At 43.2% G+C, this 27119-nt stretch overlaps 1 protein-coding gene across 3 annotated transcripts; it reads right to left on the bottom strand.

The window, feature by feature from the left end:
• Positions 1–2442: 2442 nt before the first annotated feature.
• CHRNB3 (cholinergic receptor nicotinic beta 3 subunit) lies at positions 2443–26694 on the bottom strand. Of its 3 annotated transcripts, XM_083882915.1 has the most exons (7): positions 14047–14110; positions 10861–11012; positions 9785–9829; positions 5184–5293; positions 4429–4958; positions 4076–4341; positions 2443–2800 (listed from the first exon to the last, which is right to left on the bottom strand). In XM_083882915.1, the coding sequence occupies exons 1-7, from the start codon at positions 14087–14089 to the stop codon at positions 2666–2668; spliced, it is 1281 nt and encodes a 426-aa protein (XP_083739041.1). In that variant the 5' UTR covers positions 14090–14110; the 3' UTR covers positions 2443–2665. The 3 variants fall into 3 exon arrangements, with proteins under 3 accessions (XP_083739041.1, XP_083739040.1, XP_083739039.1); XM_083882914.1 differs by lacking the exon at positions 14047–14110 and adding an exon at positions 26659–26694 and having other exon boundaries at positions 4076–4958; XM_083882913.1 differs by having other exon boundaries at positions 4076–4958.
• Between the last annotated feature and the right edge of the window lie 425 nt (positions 26695–27119).

Raw genomic sequence — 27119 nt, 5'->3', positions numbered from 1 at the left:
TGTAACACTGACAGCAAGAATTCTCCTCTCCTTGGGAGTGATGGCATCTATGAATTCATTTTAAAAGCACAGAAGGCATTCAACAGCTCAACGACTCTTTACATTCTTTTACTAAGGGAGATCATTCTTCCAGTTTGCCTCCACTAAAAGGCCAGAAGAGTTTTTCAAATTTATCTTTTGGTGAGTGGGTGATATATGTGGTCTTGCCAAGCAATGTCAATGTCTCGGCAAACCAGTGGCCAAACCAGCGCCTGAGGCAGCACAGGTTGAGACAGTATTAAGGCAGAGGGTTCCTGTTTTTTTGTTAAGATTTGCAATTTGCAATGTTGTCATCCACAGGCAGAGCAGGTGGAACAGAGGGAAGGCCCCATTGGAGGACTGTCTGCCAAAATGTCCTTCCTAGTTGTGTTTTTAGAAGGAGAACTTTGTGGGGAATATGTTGAATGCTTTTGTGGGCCAGCAGCAAAGAGATTTAGAGAAGCTCAGGATCAGGCAGCACAAGGAGACTACATTGCAGTGAGACTGGAAATGTAGCAGTACCAAATGCAATGCTAGAAAGACTTGGGGCCGCAAGCTATACCTGTGCAATTTTCATACATCTTCAACCCATGAGCTCTGCTGATCTTCACCAGCAAAAGCCAGAAAAAGCAGCTTGGCATCAGACAGAGACGTGTGAGACAGAGCCATGTGTTGCCTGCAGGTGGGCAACCAAAATGTTGCATGGTGGAGACACAACCATCTGTCAGAGGGACACCTGAGGCAGTTGCCCAGGAGAGGAGGCTGTCATCTGTCACGGCTAACAGGCAGCCTCCTGGAAGCAGAGCTCACAGAGCTCCCTGGCTCTTCTCCTACAGACATTTTCACAGTACTATCTAGGAGAACAAAAGCACTTTATGCAAGAAGAGAGGAGCAACTGATAGAATGGTCAATGTGTATGAGTTTTATGCCAGTATCTTATGCTAAGACATCTCTTTGTTTATGCTAAACTAAATGAGTTTATTTCCAGCAATAGAATAACCACATCTGAATGTTTCTTGTTCAAACTCACATACCGAGCTAAAAAAAGTAATGAGGACTTTCCAAGAACATGTCAGCCCCTCTATTTGAATAGATTTGGGACAAAACTTTTAAAATGGGTTACAGTATAGCTTTATTGACAACAAATCAACAGCAAAGCCCAGGGTATGGACACCCAAGGAATCATTTACTGAATACATCTTTATTAATAATAATTGCACAAGTGAACAGAAGTTTCTGCATTGACACAACACGATGGGATTACATTAACTCATGGAGGTCTGGTGTACATGCACAATCCAAGCACAAGAACACCTCTATTTTACACTTACTAAGTATTTAACACTTTCTAACCTCCATCTCTAGGGACACAGTTTCAAGGCTAGCTAAAACTTTACATGTATTTAGTTTGTTAAAAAATGGACTTCCAAATCCTTTGCTAACCTTCGAAAACATTTGCAAGTTCTGAATGGGATTTTCTAAAATGCACCATGTTGGAAAACACTGCCCCAGCAAAAGTGGTGAAATCTTCATTCAAGAGTTTTACCTGCGTGTTTTCTGTCACATCTCACTTACTTAACTTTTAAGAGCTGTTCTAATAATGAAAAAGGATCCCATAATAAATGAATCAAAGTAATTAAATTCTGAATTGCCTAGGAAACATGGACAAGCCAGCATCCAAAAATGTATCTTCCTGGTGACCAGCCCACCCCATAGCTCTCAAAAGAAACCCCACTTCTGCAACAATCACAGCTTTCATCTGCCAAAAGAGATGTCTGCAGCTTCCCTCCAGCTGATTACTTTAGGAAAATCACTGTTGCCTTATGGAGTAGCATAGCCACCTTCGCTTAGGTGATCTTCCACTTGTGAACAAGCAGGTGCAGGTATAATCGTTTCTAAATGTGGAGCATGGGGGAAAATCCCCACTTTGTCAGCCTTCTGGTAAGAAGAGCAGCAAGCAAAATTGCAAATAATACTGAAAAGTGGGCAATACCTTGTAGCTTCCTGATGGCTGAGGTGAGAGAAAAAGTGTCCATGCCATAAAGGCTGGTAGCAGGTGGGCAGTGGTAGGTTCTGCCCTTGTCAAGCTGATCCTGCAGCAAGGTCCAGCTAGAGAGTCAAGGTTTTGAGCATCACATCTAAGAAGAATTTTTACTTCTTCTGACACTTGTGCTATGCAATTGCAAGTTCTGACAGGTGCATAAGGCAACCTGTAGACACTTAATGGTTTTATTTGGAAACACAGATAAACTGAGTAGATATTTGTGTTCCTACTGTAACTTCTTCTACAGTGTAGCATTTTTACTGGTAGATCTGCCTTTTAAGTATAATGATTGTGCAAGACCCTCTATTTCCAATTTTAACTAATAATCTTGGCTTTTATGGTAAGACAACCAAGCTAACAATAAAATAATTATAACCCAGTTGTGCAACCGCAGTTCACTTCAGGCCTTGGCTGTGCACCAAACTCTTCTCCAATTTCAGCAAAATCTGTAAATGGTAGAGTTATTATCAAGATTGAAATGCCCACTGTTACCATCAACTTCCCTCATTCTTGCTGCTTCTTCCTCTCTTGTACAGCAGAGACCAAGCTCCAAGGCACCACTGTCATCCCTTGGCACTGTACTTGTTACTGCAGGAGTGTTTTCTACAAAGTGTTGTTCAACCACATCCTTAATGCAGGGGTAAAGATGAGAACTGAACCCGTCACTGACACCACCAGAAATAACCACAGGAAGATCCGATCCAGGACTTGAGCAACAAATTTCCAGTCTTGTACAACCTGGGAAGGACAGAGGGAGGATAAACATAAATAGTAACAAGCCTGGCACTGTGTTGATACTGCTACATATATTTCAGCTCCCCAAATCTAGTTTTAAAATTAGACATTTGTAGTATATGGTAGCCTAAAACTAACAGAGATCACCTTTTCAGCACTCACAGCTGCAAATTGCTCAAACTCCCAAAACAATTTTACAGTTCTATTCACATGGTGATGAGACTTCTTCAGCCTGTGCAAAAGCTTTTAGTTAAGTGCATATATGAAAATTTACAGACTTAGCCTTGAAGACAACTTTACTGTGAACTGGATTTATTTTTACAGACCTGCATTTCCCTTTAAGTGCCAGGATAAGGCTTTTGGATACAGTCATTGATTCCACTACAAGCATTTTGATTTACTTGTGTTTGTTTAAGTGATTTGTTTACTCAGATTGGGTACACTCAGGCGGGGAATTTTAAATTTTGAGTGTTGATACAACTATGCACACACAGTTGTGCTATTTATTAAAGTGATTCAAGGGACTTTTTAATTAAAATTATTTCAGCTTCAAACAGGTTTCAGTCATGGACAGTATGATAGGTGTTGATTTATTGCTCTTCTTTCTGCTGTAGTCCTCTCAGCACAGTTTGAACAAAGCCCTAACGCTTGCTAGGAGGGTCCTAGCAGAATCTTTTCCAGATGCTGCTAGCTGCATTTCTTTGCTGTCCTACCCTTGCATGAGATGCATTGTTTGCAAACACAGTAATTTGCCATTTTAAAAGCCAGGTATCTCATTGAGAGATGAAGGATAGTAGTTGGGAGCTAATCTAAACAGGTGTTAGTGAAAATCTAGAAGATCTTCACTTAAAATGGAGCAGCTATGCAGTGCACAGTATGTGCTGGGAGCCCAGGACTGGCACATAGCAAATGCCATAGAGCTTGCCTGTAAGTGTGAAAGTTACTTTTTTTGAGCATATAACAGTTTAGAGGCTTCCAGATTCATGTGTATCCCACAGGACAAGGTTATTCAAATAATCCCAAACCACAAATTCCTGTAGGAGAGGCTCTTTTAGTCTTGCATCTGTGAAGAGCAGGGACTCTCACAGAAGAATACACTTGCCTTGAAGCTATGTGTTGTCCCAAAAAACGCATTATTTATCAAGGTCTGAGGAAGAATATGTCTCAGAGAAGAGCAGGAGGAAGAGACAAAAGGAAAAGCATGCAGAAAAGGAAAGAGCTTGGAAGCCTTTGCTGTCAAGAAGAGTGTGATTCCCTCCCTGCCCTCCCTCCACCTACCTGTCTGATGAAATGCTCCTTTTTAACATGCCTGGAAATGTACCGAATGGAGTCAGCTGCCTTTTCCAGAAATGCAATAACAACTTTTTCTCCATCTTTTGCTTGCTTGTATTTCTGCTTCCCCAGAAACTTTGATTTCGAGTTGGTTCCCTTTTCTTCAGTCTCTGAGAACAAGTAGCGATCTACATGGCCCTTCATGCAGAGCAGACGAGGCAACTTCTGGAGAAAGAGCCTTTTAACCCAAGGAGCCATGGGGTGGTAGGTTGCTGAGGATCGGTGGTGGACATTGATAACAAACACAGTCACGATGATAGAGAGGGTCACAAAAATCATGATGAAGAGCAGATACTCACCAATCAGAGGGATGACTTTGGAAGAAGAAGGGATTATTTCCTCAATCACTAAAAGAAAAACAGTGAGGGAGACTAGAACTGATGTTGATAGTGAAAGCTTTTCTCCTTCATCTGAAGGTAGGTAAAACACCAGGACAGTTAGAAAAGACAATCCCAGGCATGGGATTATTAAGAAAAGAGTGTAAAACAATGGAAGGCGCCTCAACACAAAGGAGTAAGTGACAAATGGGTAAGAATACAGCCCATCCTTCCTGTTGCCTTTCATACCTTTGGCGTTTAAGATCTCCCACTCCCCATTATCAAAGAAGTCTTTCCTGTCTACATTTTCATCCACTAAAATCAAGTCCACCATATTGCCATCATATGTCCACGACCCAAACTTCATGGAGCAGTTCTGCCTGTCGAAGGGGAAGAAGGTCACATCCATTGTGCAGGAACTCTTATAACTGGCCGGTGGTGTCCAGGTCACCACTCCATTGTACTTCACTATGGCTTTGGTCATCAGGGATCCCTCAAAACGTCCGTCAGCACTGGGAGTTGGACAGGAAGAAACAGTACCAAGTTCAGGACTATGTTTGCCCCAGTCCTTACCCCATTTCAGTTCTGCTTTCTATCCCTCACCTGGAGCACAAGGTGCACAACATTCACACTGTCTAAAGAAGCAGCCTTTTGACAGCACACACAAGCCTCCCAGCAGCTGACATGCCTTGCCCAAGTTCTGGCCTAAGTCCAGAGCAAGGAGCCACACTACTCACTTTTCAAATAAAACAATGTCGGGAAGCCACAGAGACTCAGAGGGGACTCGGATAGCGGTGATCCCACCATATTCATCTGGATTCCAGGAGAGCTTGTGGTCGATCCATTCCTATAACAGAACAGCAGAGTCCTCTGCCCACTCATATGCAGCAGTCTCTTTCCTCACCCCTTCATGTGCCTCAACAACTGCATGCACAGCAGGCAGAGCCTACTACAAAGCTGCTCAGCTGCAGAGATGATGCCAGATGGGCATGGCTGGGAGGTGTTAATCCCCACAAGCACTGCCCCTCCACAGGTGAGACACAACAACCCATCCCTAGGCTGGCAACCCCAAGGCCAGCACTCCTGGAGAGCACTTGACTCACACTTCACTTACCCTCTGCCCAGCACACCTGAGAGTAGTCTAGAAGGAAGGAGCCACTTCTCTTTAGTGCGGCAGCTTTTCTTCCCTCTGAGAACCAGCCCAAGCTGGTTTTGGTTGACACAGACTCCATGGAAGACCCCACGGACCCTAGGAGGTGTGGGTACTAGCACTCAAATGAGTAGACATGGCCTTAATTCACTCTTCAGTGGAGACCTGGCTTTTTTCATTGACTGGAATACGACACCTAATATCTGTACACTGTCCTTGCAAAAAGAAAAAAAATTGGTTTTTCATCAGGAAGACCTGCAGACTATCACAGGAGAAATAATATTATGCTATTGTAAAGTATTTGGTGACAAAAGCAGGATGAGTCCTCTCCATTTTCATCATGCTGAATTCTAGAATAATTTTTCTCCCTTTTTTTGGATTTTCAGATAGGGAGTTCCTAAAAAAGTGGCTCCAACAACCTGGAGATTTCCACAGGAAAGCAATGGAAAATCAGCTCTCTGATCCTTGTTCATTATTGATGAGGATATTCATTTGTCCACAGAAATAGCAGCAACATGATGCAAGAGCTGTAGAGTGTGGTCAATACCAAGAAGTGGAAGATGAACGAGTTTCCATTAAGCTGCAGCAATAAGAGACCTCTAGGGATGTGGAGGTTTCACCCTTCACTGGGCAATTTCCTCCACAACTTGGATGAACCAAAAAAAACAAGATTGTCTATCAATTCTCCATATTGTTCCCTTCTTATTTCTTTAATTCCACATGCTTTTCAAAGCTATACCTAGGGACATTTGTTATTGTTCAGGTGTGGAAAGAGAAGAGGAGCCATTGCTGCTCATAGCCTCAGCATCAGGGACAGAGAACACCACTTTTAGCATTAACTTTTCTCGGAGGATGGGTATCTAGCAGATGTCTTCAGCAGCCGAGGCTGTTAGGTGGTGACAGTCTCACCTAAGTCCTGGACAGTTCCTGTAATAGGTATGACAGGGCTTAAGCTGGAAACATACATCATGCCAGGGGACAGTGAGGGCTGAGCAGCAACCAACAGGGTCATCTTGTAGCCTCCACTAACACAAGAACAGCATTTGTATAAATACCCTGTGAGCCACCTGGAGATAGAATCATCCCTCTGGAGTTGAATCAGAGCAGGATTATTTGCTCCATCTGCAATACTGCTTGCTATCCCCCCATCCTGCATTGATTTCTCTCACAGCTAAAGTGCTCTTTCATGTCTGCAAGGCAAATGGTTGTGTCTTCTTACTAGAGCAGAAAATAAGTTGTGTGCAGACTTCAAAGATGAGCAGTTTAAAACAGGAATCTCCCTGTGGGCTATGCTGACACAAACTGTAGCAGCAGATGCATAAGGCCCTTTCCTCTCTTCTCCCTTTCTTCCAAGCTGCTCCAGACATTGCAATCACTCTCTTCTTCCTCCAGTTTTGCCAGATTCCCCTTTCTGTGCTGCCATCGAAGAGTTTAATGCACTGCTAGTGGAACAAAAAACACTGGACCCAGATTCCTGACCCTTGCTAGTAGACCCCAAAGCTTGCCTGAATCTAGACACTTTCTCAGCAACGACTAAAGGCTCCTCTGAACATTGTGTGTCAGCCTGCTTGTGTATCAAGTCCCACCATCTTGAGCATTAGGATGTTTGAAGTTACCAAAAAAGAAAAAAAAAAAAAAAAAAAAAAAAAAAAAAAAAAAAAAAAAAAAAAAAAAAGCAAATGCTTGTTTTTAAGATTTCCTTATCCAAGAAAAGTAAGACTCTTGCTAAGAAATTATGAAGGTGATCAGGAGCAATCAGCATGGATTCACTAAAAGTAACTCATGCTTGACCAACCTGATTGCCTTCTATGATGAAACGACTCTCTGGATGGACAAGGGGAGAGCACTGGATATTGTCTACCTTGACTACAGAAAGGCTTATAACACTGTCTCTCTCACAATATCCTTGTAGGCAAACTCAGGACATTTGGATGGGATGAGTGGACAGTGATGTGGATTGAGACCTGGCAGAACAGCAGATCCCGAAGTGTTTGTAATCAGTGCCACAGGGTCCGGTTGGAAGCCTGTCATTGGTGGTGTTCCCAAGATTCCACACTGGGCCCAGTGTTGTTTAACTTATTCAACTTATTCAGTGACTTGGATGAATGGGCAGATGCCTCCTCAGCAGGTTCCCTGATGACACAAAGCTGGGATGAGTGGCCAATACCCCAGAGAGATGTACAGCCCTTCAGAAGGACCTCAACAGGCTGAAAGGATGGGAGAAGAAACATCTGAAATTCAACAGAGGTGTAGGGTCCTCCACCTGTGGAGGAACAATCCCAGGCACCAGCACAGGCTGGGCGATGAGCTGCTGGAAAGTAGCTCTGTGGAGAAGGACCTGGAGACCTGGTGGACAACAAGGTGTCCATGAGCCAGCAGAGTGTCCTGGGGGCCAAGAAGGCCAGTGGGATCCTGGGGTGCATTAGGAAGAGCATTGCCAGCAGGTCAAGGGAGGTGATCCTGTCCCTCTACTCAGCCCTGGTGAGACACATCTGGAATGCTGTGTCCAGTTCTGGGCTTCTCGGGACAAAGAAGACATAGAGCTCCCAGAACGGGTCCAGAAGAGGGTAACAAGCACGGTGAGGGGACTGGAGCATCTATCTTACAAGGAAAAGCTGAGGGAGCTGGATCTACATGAGCACACAATTTCCCCAGCGGGACACCTGGGTCAGGCACAGGTATTTAGTGCTCAGCCTGAGCTCCTGAGGGCACTTATACATATGAAAATCACAGCCTGTGCCTCATTTCCAGTCCCTTTGCATTACCTTGGGCCTTGATGTTCTCAGCCCATCAGATGGAGAAGCGGTATTAGGAATGGTAACAACTCCAGAGAGCCCAGCTCTGGGAAACCAGAGTCCTGAGTTTCCTGAGGAGTTACTCTGGCTAAAATCTGAGGATTCCAAAGACTTCCAGAGAAATCAGTGTGTCTACAGTGCACAAGGCTTGGACTTGTAGGTGAAGGTGGGTGCTATAGCCTGCAAGAAGAATGGGTTGGAATGGGGAGAGGACAGATCAGGGCAGATAAGAGCCTTTTACAGAAGGGCTCTGCTGTCTGCCCAAGTGGATATGCCAAGTAAGGGAGCCAAGACATGGCCTTGTGAACAAAAAGGGCTCTACAATTCCAACTGAGGTTGGGGAAATTGTAATACTGCAGATAATTCAGGGCAGGCTCCCAGCTGTATTTGGATCAGAGAGAAATTTCTCCAGGAAAAGGGGAAAATCCTATCTTCCCCACAGTGAGGGGAAGTCTGAGCTTTTCCCTCTTCAAGGGAGAGATTATCTTTATACACAATAACCATATGGATTTTAGGGGTCTTGCTCCAGCCAGAATCTCACACTCACTGCAGCAGTACAGGACCCAGACTGCGACAAAAACTGAATCACATTTCTCATCCACCAGCCCAGCAACCCCCAAAAACCTTTCCCCATGGCATGATTCCAAGTACGGTTTGTTTTTTATGCCCTCTGCCTGGGATCAGCTGACATCTTTACAGACACTCACAAGGCTGAGAGACTTGAAATAAGTGTCACAAGGTCAATAAACTGGTGCAATGTAACCTAAACCAAAAACAGTGTTCTTCAGGAGTGAAGAAGAAGAAAAGAGACCTAAGAGTCCAACTTGTACCTTTCCTGCATTTGTATAAATCACTGTCAGTTCCAGAAGCAATTACGATAGAGAGATCTGATTCATTTGCTACAGCTTTTAATGGGAAAAAGTCTGTGATGTGTGTGAGTAACATACTGGCATCTTCTTTCTCTTTACCTATGCTGAGGACTGAAGAAATCTATCTGAGGCACCACTCTTGGCTCAGGTAAGGGAAACAGTACTTGTATGACCTCTAAGTCTGAGACAGGATAGTCCCTCAGGGCACATACAATATCCCAGGGATAGCCGCTGCAGTACCAGCTGTGTCACTTCCCTGAAATACAGATGGCTTGAGCACACAGCTGGGGTGCAGGTCAGAAGAGGGTACCCTATGTCCTAAAGGCCTACCTGCCTGCCTTTCTGTCTCTATACACTTGCTGAAGTGAGAAGAGTGAAGTAAAAACTTCAGGCTAGGTATCTCGGTGCTGGCCACTCAGCATCATAAAATGGGATGGATGGCATGGTGGGTGGCAGACTGAGATGGCTATTCAGCTCAGCAGCTCCATGAAGGGAAAAGGGAGGTCTGATGTGGTCTAATTTACCTGTTTCAGCCACACGTTGGTTGTCATCAGCTGATTCTTCTCATCCTAGAGCGACACAAGGGAGAGAAGATTGCAATACCAAAGCAGGCATTAGAAACAGTCTGCTGAGTCCAACCCTGTGCCAAGATGAGGAGATCCCTGTGATCCTCTTTCCCCATGGGCTTGGGCTCTTCAGTCAGTGTTGAGGGAAATTGACTGATTTTCTAGGTGCAGTCCCTGCTATTGGTGGGAGCCCCTGAGGCTGGAAAACTGAGGTCTGGCATTTCACAGGAGCTCAAAGGAATCATATCCCAAAGACCCAGAATGCAGCAGGGCTCAGCCAGCAGGTGGTATCAGGTCACACATGCTTGTGGGCTCACAGGATGGCTCAACTCCCCACACTGCTCGGCCTAGAGTGAGTTTGGGAAGATACAAGCTGAAACATTGTCCTAAATATGTAAATAAGGCACAAAATTAGAGTGTGCATTCCACAGGACAAGGGACATTACCAGGGGCTGGGGGATGTAAGGAGCACACTGTTGTGTGGGTACCTCTGGGCACTGTGCAAATTCCACTGTGCATTGCAGTGGAAAGACAATGGAAAATATCCACATGGGCAGAAACACAGAATTATCTATTTTGCCTCCAGAATTTTATTTTAGTGACCAGCTGGGTTAAGACTTAACTACCTTTGTCCTCAATGCAAGCTTGATTGGAGTAAATAATGTCCAACCAGCTCTTACCCTTTCTCAGTCCTCTCCTGTAGCTGTCGTGTCATTAAATTGCAACATAGATGTCAAGGACTGTCTGGCATGGGTTGCTTGATTAAAACCTAATGGAAATTAGGCCTTATTCCCTGAGAACAGCAGGGAAAAAAGGACCTTCAGGTTTCCCTCAAAACAAATGAGTCCTACAGTCCATGCTAGCAGGGGGGAAGAAGGTCATATCACCAGCACCATTTCACACTCAGTGTTTTGCTGCCCAACCGTCACTGTGCATTTCTTGTGTCAGGAGGCAAAAGTGAATTACAGTACCAGTCCTCCCAGGTGGAGGCACAACCATCTATAAAAGTGGTGTTTTACTAACACAACACTTACCACATCCACAAGCTGTGATATCTTCAACCCAAAATAGACTTTGATGGTGTCGTTTGAGTTTTCCACAGGGCGGACCCATTTCTGATAGCCTTCAAATAAGTGCTTGAGGAGCGCATCTTCATTTTCAGCAACTGAACTGAAAGCATTCACATCTGGAAGACAGCAACACAGAGTGGAGGCATTACCAGAAAGCAGAAATGGAGAATGCCATGACCTGAAGAAATGAAGCAGAGCAATGATGTGAGGACAATGCACCTCTGGGTAGGTCCTGTCCTGCACAGCAAATTCTGCGGGAATTCAGATGCACAGATTCTCAGCAGAACCAGGGCAAGTGAACGGAAAGGCAAGATAGCCCAAGCCAAACTCACATACCAAAAAAAAAATCATCAGACCAGAGTAGTGATGACTTTGTACTAGCTTTATGTTTTCTATGGCCTTTTTGCCAAAGCAAAAAGAGCCCATCTGGCAGCAGTAGGAGCTGGATGACGCAGTCAAGGCCAGATCTGCCAGGCAAGCACAGAGCTGTCATGGTCTGTACCTGCACGACTTGTGACTCCCACGATCACTGACATGATGCTCCTCCTTCCCCTTGCTACCATGAAGGGGTAAAGGCAGTTCAGACTTTCCATCCTTTCCCAAACTTCAGCCCCAGTCCCTGTGATGTTGAGGTTCTGACATGACCTCCATTTCTTCTCTTGTGCACATAGACACCAACCAAGGGTGTGAAAGATTTTACCTCTCTTCAAAGCAATTATGGAGGAAAAAAGACTGACCCCACACAGCAGGGATCGCAGCCAATATTGTAGTATCAGCAGTCAAAAGAGATCTTACAGGATGCTGTCCAGGGCCCAGCTTGTGCCCTGCCAGCCCTAGGGTGAGCAGAACACCTGTGCCTGGATTGCCAAGCATTAGGTGCAGGAGTGGTCTGCAGGCAGAGGGTCATGGCCCATGGATGGTGCCCGAACCTGATAGTGAGAGAACCCTGGAGAGCACAGTCAATATGCTCACATACCGTGTGCGTCAGCAATCAGAGTTAAGGCAGCCCCCAGCAGGGCCCCTGTGCTACTTGGAGAGAAAAGTCATTCATGCCCAGCAGCCCCTCCAGAGAGAAAACTGGAGGCAGAGGGTCATGCTCTGCCTCTACATGGAGGAAAGGATGTGACCTTGGATCACCATCTCTGCCCATGTCCTCTTCCCCAGCAGCTGCTGCCCATCTGCTGAGCACAACAGGCTGTGCAGCCTCCTGCAGCTTGGTCAGGGTCTTCTGAGGCTGCAGACAGAACTAGACCTGGCAGCAAGCAACACAGCTGAAGAACTGCCCAAAGCAAAAACCTGCTCTCATAACAGAGCTTTCCATAGGACAAAATCATTCTTTAATGCTGTCTGGATCCTCTGAGGATAGCACAAGTGTCATTCCCCACTTCCAGCCACAGCAAGATACCATTCCTCTTCGAGGAGCTCTGAAACCTAGTGCTTGCACTCACAGGATAACAACTTTACTGTCAGATGTTCTAGCACAAACTGTGTTTGTCGTCTGTAGCTGGAATACAAGTGTGGTGGGGTTACCAAGCTCTGGGCAGGTAAGGCTGGCTGGTCAGAGGGAGTGTTCACACTCATTTCCACATGCTTCATCCCACAGCCAGGCATGGCTCATGAAGCTGTCAGCATAGTTTAGAGTGGTCCAGTGGCCAAATTCTCTCTTGTCACTTTGTCACAAGCCCTTGAGGTTTGCTCTTGCCACAAATGCCCCTTCTGCTTGCTCCAGGGTTTAGTCTCATGCCAGAGCTGACCTTAGCTCCACCACAGCAAATGAAGGACAGAGTCTGTGGTCTGTCATAGGAAACCAGATTGGCTGCCCAATCATGGCAGATGGGTATAGCCTCTGCAACCAAAGAAAGAGAAAGAACACATTTCCCTCCCCTCACTACCCACAACCTCAGAGTCTTTGCAGAGACTCCATCTGCTAGACGTTTCACTTTCCCTTGAGGAGATTCATAGGGATGTATGGTTGTTAAAAACAGAAAAACTAACAGAAAAGCCATTGAATAGAAAAATACATAACCCCAAAATATGCATGACAAAAACCAGCTCTGTCTTAATGCCAGAATACATTGTTCTGTTTTCATTTGAGTATGACATCCTGCACACACATATGCAGCCACACACCTTCTGAGTCCGTGGGTGTGTATGACCTCCCTCAAAAGAGAATGGTGCCATTTCACAGCCCATATCCCACATAAAGTTCAGGTACCTAATGCTCCAAGTGGTATAGAAGACATGTGGTAAAGCTGGATTTGGGGCTGGATATGTTGAATCTCATCTACTGAGGAAACCAAAAAAAGTGAAAAAGACTTGAGGAGTCTCACAAGGAAGAAAGTCAGAAGGAAGAATTGCTGCCTCTACAAGACAGCCTCAGTACTTGTACAAAGACAGTTTAAAAGCAGGAGGTATTAATGAGAAATAAGAAATATCATGTGCAGACGTAGCCTAACAGTTCCTTTGACCAAGCCCCACTTTATGATTAAGCTAGATAAAGCCATGGAGAAAACATTAAACAAAGTAGCACTGCCTTTGAAAAAAGCAGAGAACCAGCCATAGTACAGATACATCCCTGAATATACCATATGATGCACTGAGAGGCAAAAATTGGGGAGCTCCCTGGCATGTTAACATGTCTTTGAGTACTCAAGCACTGTCTGCCATCTCCCCCCCTCCCCAGGTTCCTGTCTCTGTGATCTGTCCAAGTAGCAGTTCCCTACTGGTGCAAAACAGGAGTTCTGGGGCAGAAAGTCTGCTAAACAAACGCGCAAAACACTCCAATAAGTACAAACAACACACAGCCTTTAATCAGTTCACCTGAAGCATTTCAGTTTTCCTCTTGATCATAGAAATTCTCCCTTAATTTTCTTTAGCAACCAAAAGTTGAGCTTAGGATGTTTTGTTAATTTCTAGCCGGCAATTTCCCCATCACCAGTTATTAAAACCTGGTTGTCAAAATGAATGTGGTTGCAATACAAAAGCAGCAGCTGATATAACCCTCTTCTGCTACTCACACAGTGTTTAAAGGATGACCAAAGGAAGCCAGCATTCACTGTATCCCAGAAAGCAGCGGCTAACCAGCCAGCAGAAAATAAAACTTGAATACCAGCAGTGCAGTTTGGAAGGAGAAGAAGAAATCACACCTACCTGAGCTGCTCAGACACAGCACAAAGAGCACTAGGCAAAGCATGGACACCACCGTGGCTTTTCCTTTAAATCTGATCTTCTGTTTTCATAAGCAAATTGCTCTCATCTTTGTTGGGGACTAAAACAAGCCCAGTTAAAAATCGAAGCAGACAGTTGAGTCTGCAAGGCAAGGCAGCACCTTTCCAGCCTTATCTTGCCCTCATTATGATGCTTGGTAAATCACACTTCATTGATTCAGTCAGCTGTCACATCCCGTAAGCCTTAAACAGGGCTCTGGGTCCTAAATTCTGACTGATCTCTTCATGGCTATAAGCACCGTGGTCTAGGAGTATGCAGAAGTCTTTTAAGGATGAAAATTATCTTTTATGATACTGCTAATTACAGCTGGAAAAAAAAAAAAAAAAAAAAAAAAAAAAAAAAAAAAAAAAAAAAAAACCAACAGGATTGCAGTTCAGATCTAAAGATAAATCAGTCACCTTAAAGATTACCCATTTGCTCCAGCTGTATTGGTTGGTCCAATAACAGAGGCAGACTCCCTGCAGACCTAAGTTAGCTTATTCATTTTTCATGCTACACTTGCTGTTCTGGAGCTATAAAATGGATTTGAGAAAAAAAAAATAAAAAAGCAAGATGTAAGTGGGAAAACGATGCTGATTTCTAAATTTATCTCTTACACAAAACGTCACAGATAGCAGCACAGAAATGCTCGCACAGTACTATCCACTAGCACAGCTTGACAGAGAATGTTGCCCCAAGGTCTTGTGTTCAGCAATAGGAGTGAGGATTATTTAGCCAGTTCCTCTGTAGTCAGACCTCTGTCAGTCCTCCCCAGTGACACCTCACACAAGGCTCTGTCCAGAAACCACCAGAAATTGCTGATAATCAAAAGGGATGCAGGTTCCTCCTTTCCCATCCCCCTTGACACTCCTCCGCTGAAGCATATCAGGATCTTCTCTGTTTTCTTCTCAAATGAGAGTTACTTTGGCACATCTCTCCAAAGAGGAGGTTTTCTCCTGAACTTCTCAAGTTCAAGGAAGAGGCATGCAAAATTCTTTTCGCTTGTCCCCAGACCCAAAACTCTTCCTGCTTTGATTATTTCTTGCTGGCTATTCAATTGCTTGCTGACTTTTATATGAGAAGCCTGAGTTTTTTTCAGCAACACTGAGTACACTTTGCAGTTGCCCAGATTCTGGTACAGTCACAAGTTTCGTAATTCAGATTTGCCTTATCTATGGTCCTCATAGAGGATTGATAACTGGCAGCTGTAATATTAACCAGATTAATCAGCCTCCTGTAATGAAAAAGTTGTCATTTAAATGTGGTTTAAAGTCACATTGCTGCTGCAAGTAACATTCTTGTTGTGCTCTATCAGCTTATTCATGCTTCTGTGGCCTTGCAGGCTACCTCATCCCTAGCTCTCAGGCAGGCCATCAGCAGCAACTCAGTGAGTGCTTTTCCCTCTACTGTACCATGCAGAAGAAATCTGCAAGGCCCCTTCCTAGCTCCTCAGCCCTGCCCCTGGTCACCCAGCAGGACTAGAAGAGCAGCTGCCTTCTTCTGTGTCTTTCCTCATCTCAGATGCAGAAAGCCATGCAAAAACAAGAGTGCTACCAAAAGATCACCTTCAGATGAATTGTATTTTCAAACACCAGCTGCTGTAACTTCTCAGTTTCCCTATTAGATCGACACCAGACACAAGCACACAACAAACACACAACTTCTTGAGGTACACAGGAAAGCTCCTTTTTTTATGCCATCTTCAAGAGAACAGTAGTCATTTGCCTAGAGTGGTGGGGACAGACAGCACAACAGTCTGCCACAAAGTTGAGTGGTGACTAAACACAAGCATCCTGCCTGATAAAAATTTTTCTGCAACAGGTTACCCCTTTAAAATGCTCTCTGCAGACTACCCCATCTTTTCCATCATGTTTGTGGTCCTGTACAGGACTCAGTACCCTCAGACATCATCCATCATTTTGCTTCATGCCTGCAAGTCCCAGCCTTTGCCCATTGATACCTCTGATTGTAGTTACTGCCTCAGATTGCATTCAGGCATTGCTCTGTTAGACAATATGAGACACTTGTTTTTCACAGGGCTTTAACATGCTGCCTTGTGGCAATGGAGTTAATTTGTTATCTGCCTATAGGAGTAGGCTTTTTGCTAATACCTGATAGATGCTTGGAGGGAAATACGAAGTACTGTTGTGTTACCAGTGTCCCCATCCACTGCCTAGACTGTGACAAGAGGTATAGGACCAGGTATGCCTGGTCATTGGCTTCCAGAGTTACCAGAGAGCCAGAGGAGAGTATAGGAGAAAGAAATTCCGTTTGCCTGTTGTTTTCTGTTCACAAGTCTTTATGCAGCCGTGCACTCCAACATTTTGGAAAGGAAGCTATGTATGCATGAATACTCCATTTTGCCAGATGGGAGATGAAGCATCAGGTGCATCCACCCCGAGATAGCAAATTAATTCTTGAACAGAACTCTACTTGTGGCAGTACCTGAGTGAATATTCTCTGTTGAGAAAATGTCTTTGCTTTTCCACAGGTTTCATGGGATTTGTAACTAATATGAGGCTGCAATTCCAGGTTGCAAAGAGCCAGGTACTGCCTGGGCACAAAGCAACACTGGAGCTGGGCCTCACCCTATATGCAGCAAAAATGCCAAGAAAAAGAAAAAGAGAAATCTATCTAGAAGCACAAATCCACCAGTTTGAGCCCACATGGTTAACACCAGCAGCAACTGAAAACTCAAACTTAAGATGGATGGTCCTAAGCCATGTTACCTCAGGGCATCATGCAGTCAAGGATGGAAAACGCAGATTCTAGGGGAAGGTGACAGTGCTGGCTGGCAATCAGAGGGTGGGAAACCTGGACTAAAGTGAGAAGGATGGTGAAGAGGAAGATGGGAGAAGCTGAAGCTCTGAACCAGAACTTGTGAGGCTTTGTTTCCAAAACCCAGAGCCGAAGTAGTTTGCTGCACCCCTAGGTTTATCAGCTCCAGACAAAAGAGAGGTAAGACAGCACTATGGAACAAGAGAGACTTTTCAGGTAGACCTGTTCTCTTCCTCCCAAACCCATCTCAGCTTCCCTGGTCCCTGTTGGTGATACGCCAGAAGCCAAGGAAGGCCCACCTGGAGTGCCAGGACTTGTCATGGAGCCAGGCTCCCTGGAGCTCCCAAGGGATGATTGAATCCATCTCGTACCATTTGGCATGACACAGGAAGCCAGCAGATGAACACCCGCTCTTAGGAGGTGAGGGACAGTTTCTGGAGCAAAAAGGGGGTGGGAAGGGTAGAACTCCTGGAATCTCATCTTTGCCCTGACACTTCTCAGGTCCTTTCTGATCTCAGTTCTAGCCAGCAGCAGACACCTCTCTTCGCTATCAGTGTCTCAAAACATGCATCTTCACTGGGCAAGAACTGTTTTTAGCCAGTTCACTAGCATTTTTTTGCAGCACCAGACATTTCCATGTGCCAGATGAAACAGTTTGGACCCAGCCACCCACCTGGCCATATATCTGTCCGCTCTCCTCCAGCTTCCTTCCTTCCCAAACACCCTCCTTTCTCTTTGCTTGCTTACCAGCTCCACCAAGCAAACCCCATTTGGTCTGTCCCTGACTGCCTTTCCTCCTCTAATCCATCCCTCCTGCTCCACACACCCTTTTCCGATATGAGCTGCACCACATCCCACCGCCCCCATCTCCACCGCAGTGCCCAGCACAGCCTCCACTTCCCTCCTCCTTTTCCTGCCTGTCCCGCCGGGCGGCGGTGCCTTATCCCGGTCCGCCCTGCCCGCAGCTCCGTGGCCGCTGTCCCAGCTCCCCGCCGTGGCAGGAGGCGGGCAGCGCAGGGCCCCGCTGCTTCCAGGACTCCCAGCCGCATCCCGGGAATGGATAGGGCTGTTGCAGCGGACTCCTCTGGGCTGTGACGCCCATTACACGCTGCGTGAGCTCTCTTTGGGAGAACAGACTGACGTGAAGTGCTAGGAACTCATGGATGAAAATTCATGCTTTTATCTTTGTGTCAGCCAAGGAACAGGCAGCCACTGAGCACAGCAGGCTCAGAAAGGACTGATGAGAGCCCTTGAGGAGGCTGCCTGAACTGAACTCTTACAAGTTGCACCCACGTAGTTGTTTCACCACCGATCAGGCTCTTCAAGTACAGGGGCAAGGTTTTGCAGAAGAAGAGCCATTTCAGTTCTGTGTTTCCTTGGCACCTTCCTACCATGAGGAGGCCCTCCCCGCCCTCTTTCCCATTTATACCCCATCCATGTGAATGCAGACCTGAGACGGAGCTGCGTCCCTGTGCCTTCAGACAGTGCAGATTCTGTGGAACTGCCTGGTGCACAGTGCGCTGTAAAAACTCCCAGTACTTCACCGGGAGTGGGTCTTTCAGAGGTGCAGAGGCTCTTCTAATACGTGGTACATCACCTTCTGCATTTAGAAACGTTGTTTTCCTTCTTTCGTCCTAACTTTACAGTGAGGTCTCATTTAGGAGTGTCTTGAGGCACTGTGATTACTTCCTGCATTTTGGTGACACTACCTAGCTTTGAATATGAAAATTTTCAAATGCATTTGTTCTGAGTTAATTATTGTAAACCAAAGTCTGGCTCAGCTCTGCCATTTTCTCATCTTTTCTTTCCATTTCACTAAGCTCATATCTGCTTTCATAAATGCCCCTTGCAGCTCTAATTTTATCTGCAGCATCGTGGACTTGCTATTCAGATGTCAAGGCTTGGAAGATTTCAGGGTTAGGCAAACAAACTAGCAAGAATCAAGACTTTGCAAGATGTGAGAGAAAAATCTGGTTTAAGGACAACTGCTTCAGGAATGACAAAGGAACTTGGTTCATGCCTAACTGCAGCAGCCTCTCAGCCTCTCATTTTCAGTGGTTACACCTGCTGTCTAGAAACTTTTATCCCAGCACATACAGTGCTCTATGACAAGAGGTTCTGCTTTCTCATTCCAATCTAATAGAGGCTTTTAATCCCCAAGGCAATCATAAAATTTAAAGGGCAATTCCTGCCATGTCCTATGGCCTTGATAAGCTGCATGACTCCTTGTGCAGCTTTGTTCATTTCATCCACTTCTCTTTGGATGTGACAGCTCCGGCACAGAGCCAGAATGGTGGTAGCTGACAAACTTTCTTTTTGGAGCTGCTCTATCTGGCATGGGAGGATAGGGGGCTCCCTTGAAGATACAGCAAAATCAATTTTTTTGTCAGAAATTGGCTGAGATCAACAAGCTGTGTTCCTGCCTGCATTTGAGGGCATTTGCTCTTTATGATCTTTTCCTGAGTCAACAGAGGTGGTTGTCCTGTGGATCCACATAGCCCATGCAGTCCAAACAAGGGGTTATTTTTAGTTTAATAAATGTATCTTGACAGAGATAGTAATTCTGGTCTGTCTAAAAGATGAAAATAATTAAAATTCTTCATTAGAAATGTTTGGAAGCCAATACTACTTTGTGTCTTTCTTCATTATATTACTATATACTGTTTCATTATACTACTATATGCTGTTGTGGTGCTGTTGGAAGTTATTATTTTTACAGAAAATGTAGCAGCACTAATTGTCTCAGCCATATTTAGCCTCACAAAACTCAGGGTCCTATCATGTGCATGCATGTTACTTCAGATCATCCCTGATTAAAAAGCAGAAACCGGCAGCAGACCAGTCATCACACCAGACCTCACCTCTGTCAAAGTATCATAAAACCACCTTCTCCATGGGAAAACAGTGGTGAGAGATTTTGCAGGGAGTTATTCATGTAATACCACCAGCCAACTCCTACCTGCCCTTCTCTATGGTGCCACAGCAGGGCTCAAGTCAGCCCTCTGCTGTTCTGAAGACTCCTGCTTGAGAGTTTGAACTGGGATGTGAGCCTTCTATCCAGGGGTGCCTGCTTGCCATGCTGTCTTATATTGTCGGGGTTATAGCCAAATACTTCATAAAGAAAAATATTTATTCCTTCTAGAGGTTTCTTAAGATTAGATAGAAACATTTACAGGTAGGAACCAAAGACAATATACGCAGGACCATAATTTTGAACATCAGTGACATTTTCAGCTTCTATTTTCACTGATTCATAAACAAAGATAGTACACTTAAATGTAGACCTAGAAACCAACTTCCACATAACTTCCAGAATTTTCTATCCATAATGACCTATTATATGAAGCATTACAGTCCTCTTGAATGTCTACCTATATGCTTAAAATTCCCAAACGCAAAGGTGTTGTCTACTTCCAGGTATTTGCTTGTTATGTTAGAGTTTACAAAGCTGCGCTCATGAATATGTACAAACAAAACCCTGTCAGACTTCATGTCTGAGAAGAAGAAATAGAGGTATTTGACATGCATGCATGATAGCCTATATCCTCAACAGAACAGTTCTGAATAATATCAACTAGCCTGGAACTATGACAACAATTGATGTTAAATATGACTGTAAACATAGAGTATCAGATGCTTTCACAATTTCTGAATGAAGTCAGAGTATGCTTTTCACATCATCTGCAAAAATTAACCTTTGGGCAATATATAATCATAACAAAAGCGTTGTGAAAGTAATGTTAGGTAGTAGAAAGCCCTGTAATTATTTGGTAATAATGTATTTGTAATTATTTTATATAATTTTGTAATTATTTGGTATAACCCATTAATATATCTTAAATCTATGTAAGTTCATCAAACAGTTTAAAATTATGAAACAGCAAACTGGAAGGTTTTGAGACCTAAAAAGCTGTTGATATCTGTCATTTATCTTGCTTCTTACAGGCCAGAGAAGCTGAATACAAAACCAAATGTTTATATCTTCACCTCACTAGAAAGCATAATTGATATTACCTAATACAAAACATGCAAAAACTAGTTTTGGCTTTTCTGCCATGTCAGAATATCCTATTTCCTCTAACTTTAAATGGACTGCCTGTGCCTTGTCAAAAGAATTAACCTAAAGGTATTTGCCTTTAGGTAAATTAGGTAAATAGGTAACTTCACCTATTAGTAAATTGATGCTGAGTTAGAGTAACTCCCTGAACTGGAAAGAGAGTCCTACAGTTTGTATATATTAGGAGGAGGAGGAACAAATGGGATAACGGCCAAAATGCTGTGCAGACTACTCCCATGGTGCAGGAAAAATGGGCTGGGAAGATGTCCAGTTCTCCAACAGAAGGCTGGTAAGTGTAGGGCCAATCCCTGGCAAGCCAAGGGATGATGGGGCACAGTGCCAGGACACACTTGGCACGGCCCTGATAGAGCTTACAGAACAAATGCCACCTCCACTAAGCTTCACAAAGGCCCAAAACCACCTTTAACTGCCTCAGGCCAAACTAGGCTGCTGTCATCCTTCACATTACCATCCTTGTATCTCTGCACTGGGGCAACTTCTCAGATTCACTTTCAATGCAGACCTGATTTCACATGGTTTGTAATGTTTTGAGGTTCTCAGTAAGCCTGGAGAGCTTGATGCATTAACACCACGTGCAAACATGATAATCAGTGAAATCAAAAGGAGCAATAAAAAGACTGCAGAGTTTAATTCAGAGCTTAATTCCCCTTTGGGTAATGGGGACGGACAATTGTTTGCATAGGAATGCTATCAGGCACCTTACTCAGTTAGGTAAATAATTTAGCATTGCAGCTGGATTTTACCTTACCATGATATGACATGCTGTGACACACTGCTGTGAGCTAATCTCCTGTTGTGACATCATGAGCAAGCACTTGGCTGAAGCTGAAGCTATACATGACTTCATGACTTTGTTCCAAAAGAACGATGCTGCTTAGTCTTGTCTGAGACAATGAGGCTGCCACAGAAACTTTCTTCTGCACAAAGCTTAGAAAAGTCCAGGGTGGACTTCCTAATGATACAATACCATTTTCAGAAATTCAAAGAAGAAATTATTGTCCCACAGGATTCAGCAAAGCCTTGCCCAAAACGTTCAGTTAGGCTTTTAACATTTCAGCACTAGCAGGTCTTTTACAGCTGATTTGTTTGGGGAGGCAGGAGAGAGCTACATGAGTGATGAGGACATTGCTCAGAAAGCTCTCCCCTACCCTGGGAATTGCTAAACTTCCTTTTATATCTCTTATGTATAGGAATCAAGAGGCAAGCAGAATAAAAGCAAAACTCAGCTTGAAAGCAGAGAAATATTAAGCAAGCTACTCTTCCCTCAGGCCAAACTCATCCATTAACCTGAAGCAGTCTTCAGAGATATGCTTTTCATTCCCATACTGTTTCCAACAGCATCTTCCATTTTCATCTTCATGGCACATTTTATAGTATGAAACAGCAAAAAGTTACCAGTCCATAATAAAAGGTTACTGCCACACCTTCTGAATTCAATTCCCTCTTCACTTGCTGACAAGCTCTGTAACTGAGTAGGTCAGTGTCTCATTGTCATGTACACAAGATCAGAAAATGCGTTGGAAAACACAGATGTTTAAATTCTGATAGTATTAGTAGAAAAAACCAGATTAATCTTTGTTAATAGAGAAGAGTGATGCTGTAAAGGAGGAAGGCAAGGCATACAAGGAACACTAAGAGAAAATTATATACTGTTCAATATTATAAAAGATTTCTAGCATGAGAAAAGTCTTACTTCTATACTCATATATCATCACAGAGATGATGGATTTACTAGGCAGCAAGATTCTGTGCCAATCCTACTGTGAAAAACAAGCAAGGACAATGCCATCTCCTGTACATGTAAACTTCTGATTTTTTCTGTGACTGAAGGAGTAAAAGGTGTTGAAGAAGGCTGAGCTTTTATTTGGTGTAGGAATCCAGGAAGCACTGTGAACAACACAAGAAAGAACCATTTGCAGATATTTATTTAATTTCATTACATCTTATCACTGAAGTCATATACATGTCAATTAACTGGTGGCTGTTATATGAATCGAGAAGTCTAAGTTCTAGCAACATTAGTAGACAGACCAAGAGGTAATTATCAATATTGATAGAAGAATGGTGATATTATTAGGTTAAGTAATGTTATGATAAGCTTTCTTGAATATTTGAGTGTAAAATTTATTACATATGTATCTAAAATTTGTTTTGGTTATGTGAAGATTTACCATGAGGAAATCTTGAGCTTGTCAGCTGATGACAGTATCAAAGAAAGGTAGCTCCACTGATCCTATAACTGTGGTTTGTGGATGCCTATATTTTAAATAGCAAATTTCCAAACAAGCTGAGTTCTTTGAGCTGAAACATGAGCACTCACTTGGGGGGAATAAATTATTACACACTATTATATTATTATATTTATAATACATAGATTGTTATTATACTATTATATACAACCAAGATATTTCCATGCCGTAGTATCTGTACTAAAGATCCTGTCCTGTTCCTCATCATGCTGAACACACAAACTCTGAGCAAATTCAGTCCTTTGGTAAAAAAAAAAAAAGAAAAGAACACCATAGTGGCCTCTGAGCTCTCTGCCTATGGTGTTGCTCTCCCATAAAGAGTCTGCAGCATTTAGGCTGATCCCAAGTAGTAATGATTTTCCCCCCTGGGAAGTCCCCCTAAGGGACTTCCCTTAGCTAGTGGTGAGTAAAGTGTGTCACATCCATGAGCCTTTGCAATGTTATGTTAATTTGCTACTCCTCATTGGCTGTTTCCCCAGTTCTTAGTTTTTAGCCCTGTTTTTTGGTTCTTTTTCAATTCTCTCCCTGATTGGTTCCTTTCCCAATTCCTTTCCCTATTGGCTAAGTTATAAAACCCCACCCCTTGACTTCCCTATATAATCTCTGCTCCCCTGAGCTCTTTGGTTCTTCCACTTTTGGACTTTGTGGAATAAAGAAGCTCTCCTGAGGACTGGAAGACCCCGTCTCACCTCTTTCTACCCCCTGCGTCACCAGAAGTGTCAGTAGGGGCTGAGCTGCTTAGGCAGCTCTCACGAAAATGCTGATCACTTAGGGCAGGAGTGTGCCTGTGCCTAACCAGGGTGCCTTTAGAAAGGCGCTTCAGGTGGGGAAGGTCGTGGCACCTCACTACCACCTGCAAGCCAAGACAGAACACTGGTAAAAATATTTTCCTTTCTGAACTTAGAAAGAAAAAAATTAATATAAAGACTTAAAGTATATACATACAACAGGATTTGAGGTTATTGTTAAATAAATTCTTTTTCAGTCCCTCTATAATACCACAAATATTTTTCTGACAGCAACCCCTAGAATTCCTCAGATTAAAACCACCACCACAAAATCATTTCATATAACACTGTATCAGCTCAGGATATCTATGAGACAAACCTGCATGATCAAGCTTAAAATAATTAGAAATGTAAACATTTATCAGTAAAGCCTACTTCTGTGGCCTGAATTCACATGACCTCCTCTGAGAGCTGTATGACTCCACCCTGCTGGTTTACAACTAGCTTGGGAATAAATCTCCCTTTAGATTTTCTTTACATGTAGGCACTATTCTCAACCTGACACCATCAGCATCACTGAAGTGATGAATGAAGAGTCTGATCCTAACACTACAAAATAAAGAAGGAAAAAACAAAAAAAAACAAAACAAAACAAAAACAAAAAAAAAACAACAAACAAACAAAAAAAAAAAAAAAAAAAAAAAACCACACACCAGAAAAGGGCAAGAAATTTGGACTGAGTTGTAGAAGTAGACATCCAAAGTTTCCTTCTCTCAGAGCAGGCAGATGTGGTTATTATCACAAACCTGAAAGTACAGATGGAAGTCTTGGGATTTCTTAAGTCAAGAACAAGATCCTTTCCTCTTAATGTAGAAAAAGTATCACCTCTAAAAATGTCTTCCTTTCTGAAGACAAAAAAAAAACATTTTCTGCCAAATACACATGCGAGATTCCTGAAAAGTATGAGAATGGGTGACTGACCCCAGCCATGAAGCAATGCCCAGAGGAGATGGGCAAGAATGATGTGCTGAAGGAAGAATGTAAGGAAAAGCAATTAATTGTCATAAAGAAAGATGAAACCATCTCAGCAGAAGAGGGACTGGATAGAAAACTTTGCTTTAGGAATACAGCTGCATCATTCAGTCCTAAGATCGAATAAACAGTCTTCCCTTAAATAATTAGTCAAGAGTAATGTTTTCATGAGCTAGCCAGGCCAGTGTGGGAGGGTAGTGTGTATGTGACTCAGCCCAGTATAAAGTGTAGGAAATAGTTAACTCAAAAAATCAGCTTGAAAGACAGTAACTGGCTTGAGCTGGGTGTAATCTGCGTATTTCTTCCCAGTAACTGTGAAGACACAGTGTCATGACAGAAAGCATTTAGAGACCAGTAATGGGAATTTGAACAGTATTGTCCTGGTTTAGGGCAAATTTGGGAGGAAACTTCCAAAGGGGTGCTTCCCAAATTTGCCCTAAACCAGGACAACAGTATATTTTAATTGTAATTCCACTGATATTGTGGCTGCTGTATTGTGATTGTGCTGCAATTCCAATATATTGCTGTAACATTCTGCTAAATCAAAGTCCTGGATACATCTGTGAGAACTTGGTTAAAGAGTATTGAATTATGGCTGCAGGATACTAAATAAGACCAACACAAAAGAAGACACCATTACTGGAGGCAAGACCTCTTCCTTTTTCTGGATTACCTGTCCCAGGTCATTGAATTGAAGAGCTCCCAGTAGAAGGTCACACATCTTTCATAGCCCCAAATACTGGAGTATTGGTTCTTCTATAGATGACTATTATAGCCTCAGACTCTGCATCTTTAATGGTCACATCCAATGAAACTTAAAAGGAAATGAGAAGCCTGCCCAATTTGGTCAAGTTTTCCATGAATTAAAAAAACAAAATCACATCAAATCAAACCAACAAACAAAACACAACAAGGAAAAAATTACCACCCCAATAACAACAAACAAACAAAACAAAACAATAAAATCAAACCTAAGAAACAAACACTCTAATGACTGGTCTGATAGTATTCTCCATACTCATCCCTAACTAAAAAACCACTGGAACCAATTAAGAGGCAGAGGACAATCACTTTTCACAAGTTCTCAAATGTGTGAGCCCAGGCTCCACAATCTATTTGGCCTTTTCAATAGGAGGGGGCAGCTACAGGATTATCAATGGCTCATTTTGCACAACGAAAGGCCTGACACTCAATGCCAAATGAACTAAGTGGCAAGTCTGTAGACAGATCTTAATTAATAATTTAACTATGACAATGTAACTATTCTCAAGAGAGATACTTGAACCTTTTCTTCTCAGTAACTGATTTTGATGCTTTCTTCAATTTAGGAATATTTAAGATGACTTGCTTTGGCAACTGTTTCAAGTGAGCCATAGTGGATTAAACAGCGACTTCGCAACACATTTTTTTGCCCATTTTTAAACTCTTTCAGCCTATATAACCCTGTAAGGACTTCTGCCAATTTTGTACAATAAAATGCTGCAGTTTTATTGAAGATAGAAGACATATGAAAACAAAATTTCTATTGAAAGCATTGAACAATTGCAAAGGGAAATCTCTAAGAGCAATTGCTGTAATATTTTTGAGCCATGCATTCTTTTTTTTTTTTTGTCTCATTTATAAACAAATCATTGTTGTGGCAGAGTATAGTAAATAAACTGCTGTGCTTAAAACAGCAGGAGTTACATACCTGAACTTGCAATCATCAACATGCTTCAGCAGATTGTGTTTTAGTGGTTAAAATTAGACTATAGCTCACCACTTGCCACCCTGCCAAAGCCACCTGATGAAGGTATAAGCTGTCAGGAAACAGATAAGGCTACAGACTAAAACCTAAAACAGATCTCATGACAGAAAGAAAGCAAAAGCACAACTAGGAATAACTGCTTGGATCCAGAAAAGCAAGTAACAGGAGGAGTCCTTTGGAAAATATTCAGAAGCTGTTGAGGTTTTAGTTTTACCCAAGCAACTATTTTCCTTTCCTTCCTCCTACATTCAGAGTGGGATCTGGTTTGCACTTTCTTCAGCTGCAAGAAAATTCATTCACAATTCACACAGAACACCAAAGCCTTAAATACTAGCAGAGCTGAAGGAAAATGAAATGTCAGCAAGACAGAAGATTTCTTGGACATTTTGATTTCCTTAGTTTGC

This window comes from Zosterops lateralis (assembly GCF_965231275.1).
Source record: "Zosterops lateralis genome assembly, chromosome: Z".
NCBI lineage: Eukaryota > Metazoa > Chordata > Aves > Passeriformes > Zosteropidae > Zosterops > Zosterops lateralis.
Note: the sequence above shows the minus strand (reverse complement) of the source record. Positions and strands in the feature narration are given on the sequence as shown.

Bases quoted from the DNA above. Each gene is read 5' to 3' on its own strand.
- CHRNB3 (XM_083882913.1), bottom strand. From the start codon at position 14,089: ATGCTTTGCCTAGTGCTCTTTGTGCTGTGTCTGAGCAGCTCAG. The intron at 11,013-14,046 runs GTAGGTGTGATT...GCTGTCTTCCAG, and splicing joins GCTGTGTCTGAGCAGCTCAG to ATGTGAATGCTTTCAGTTCA. The intron at 4,959-5,183 runs GTGAGTAGTGTG...TCCAACTCCCAG, and splicing joins GACATTGTTTTATTTGAAAA to TGCTGACGGACGTTTTGAGG.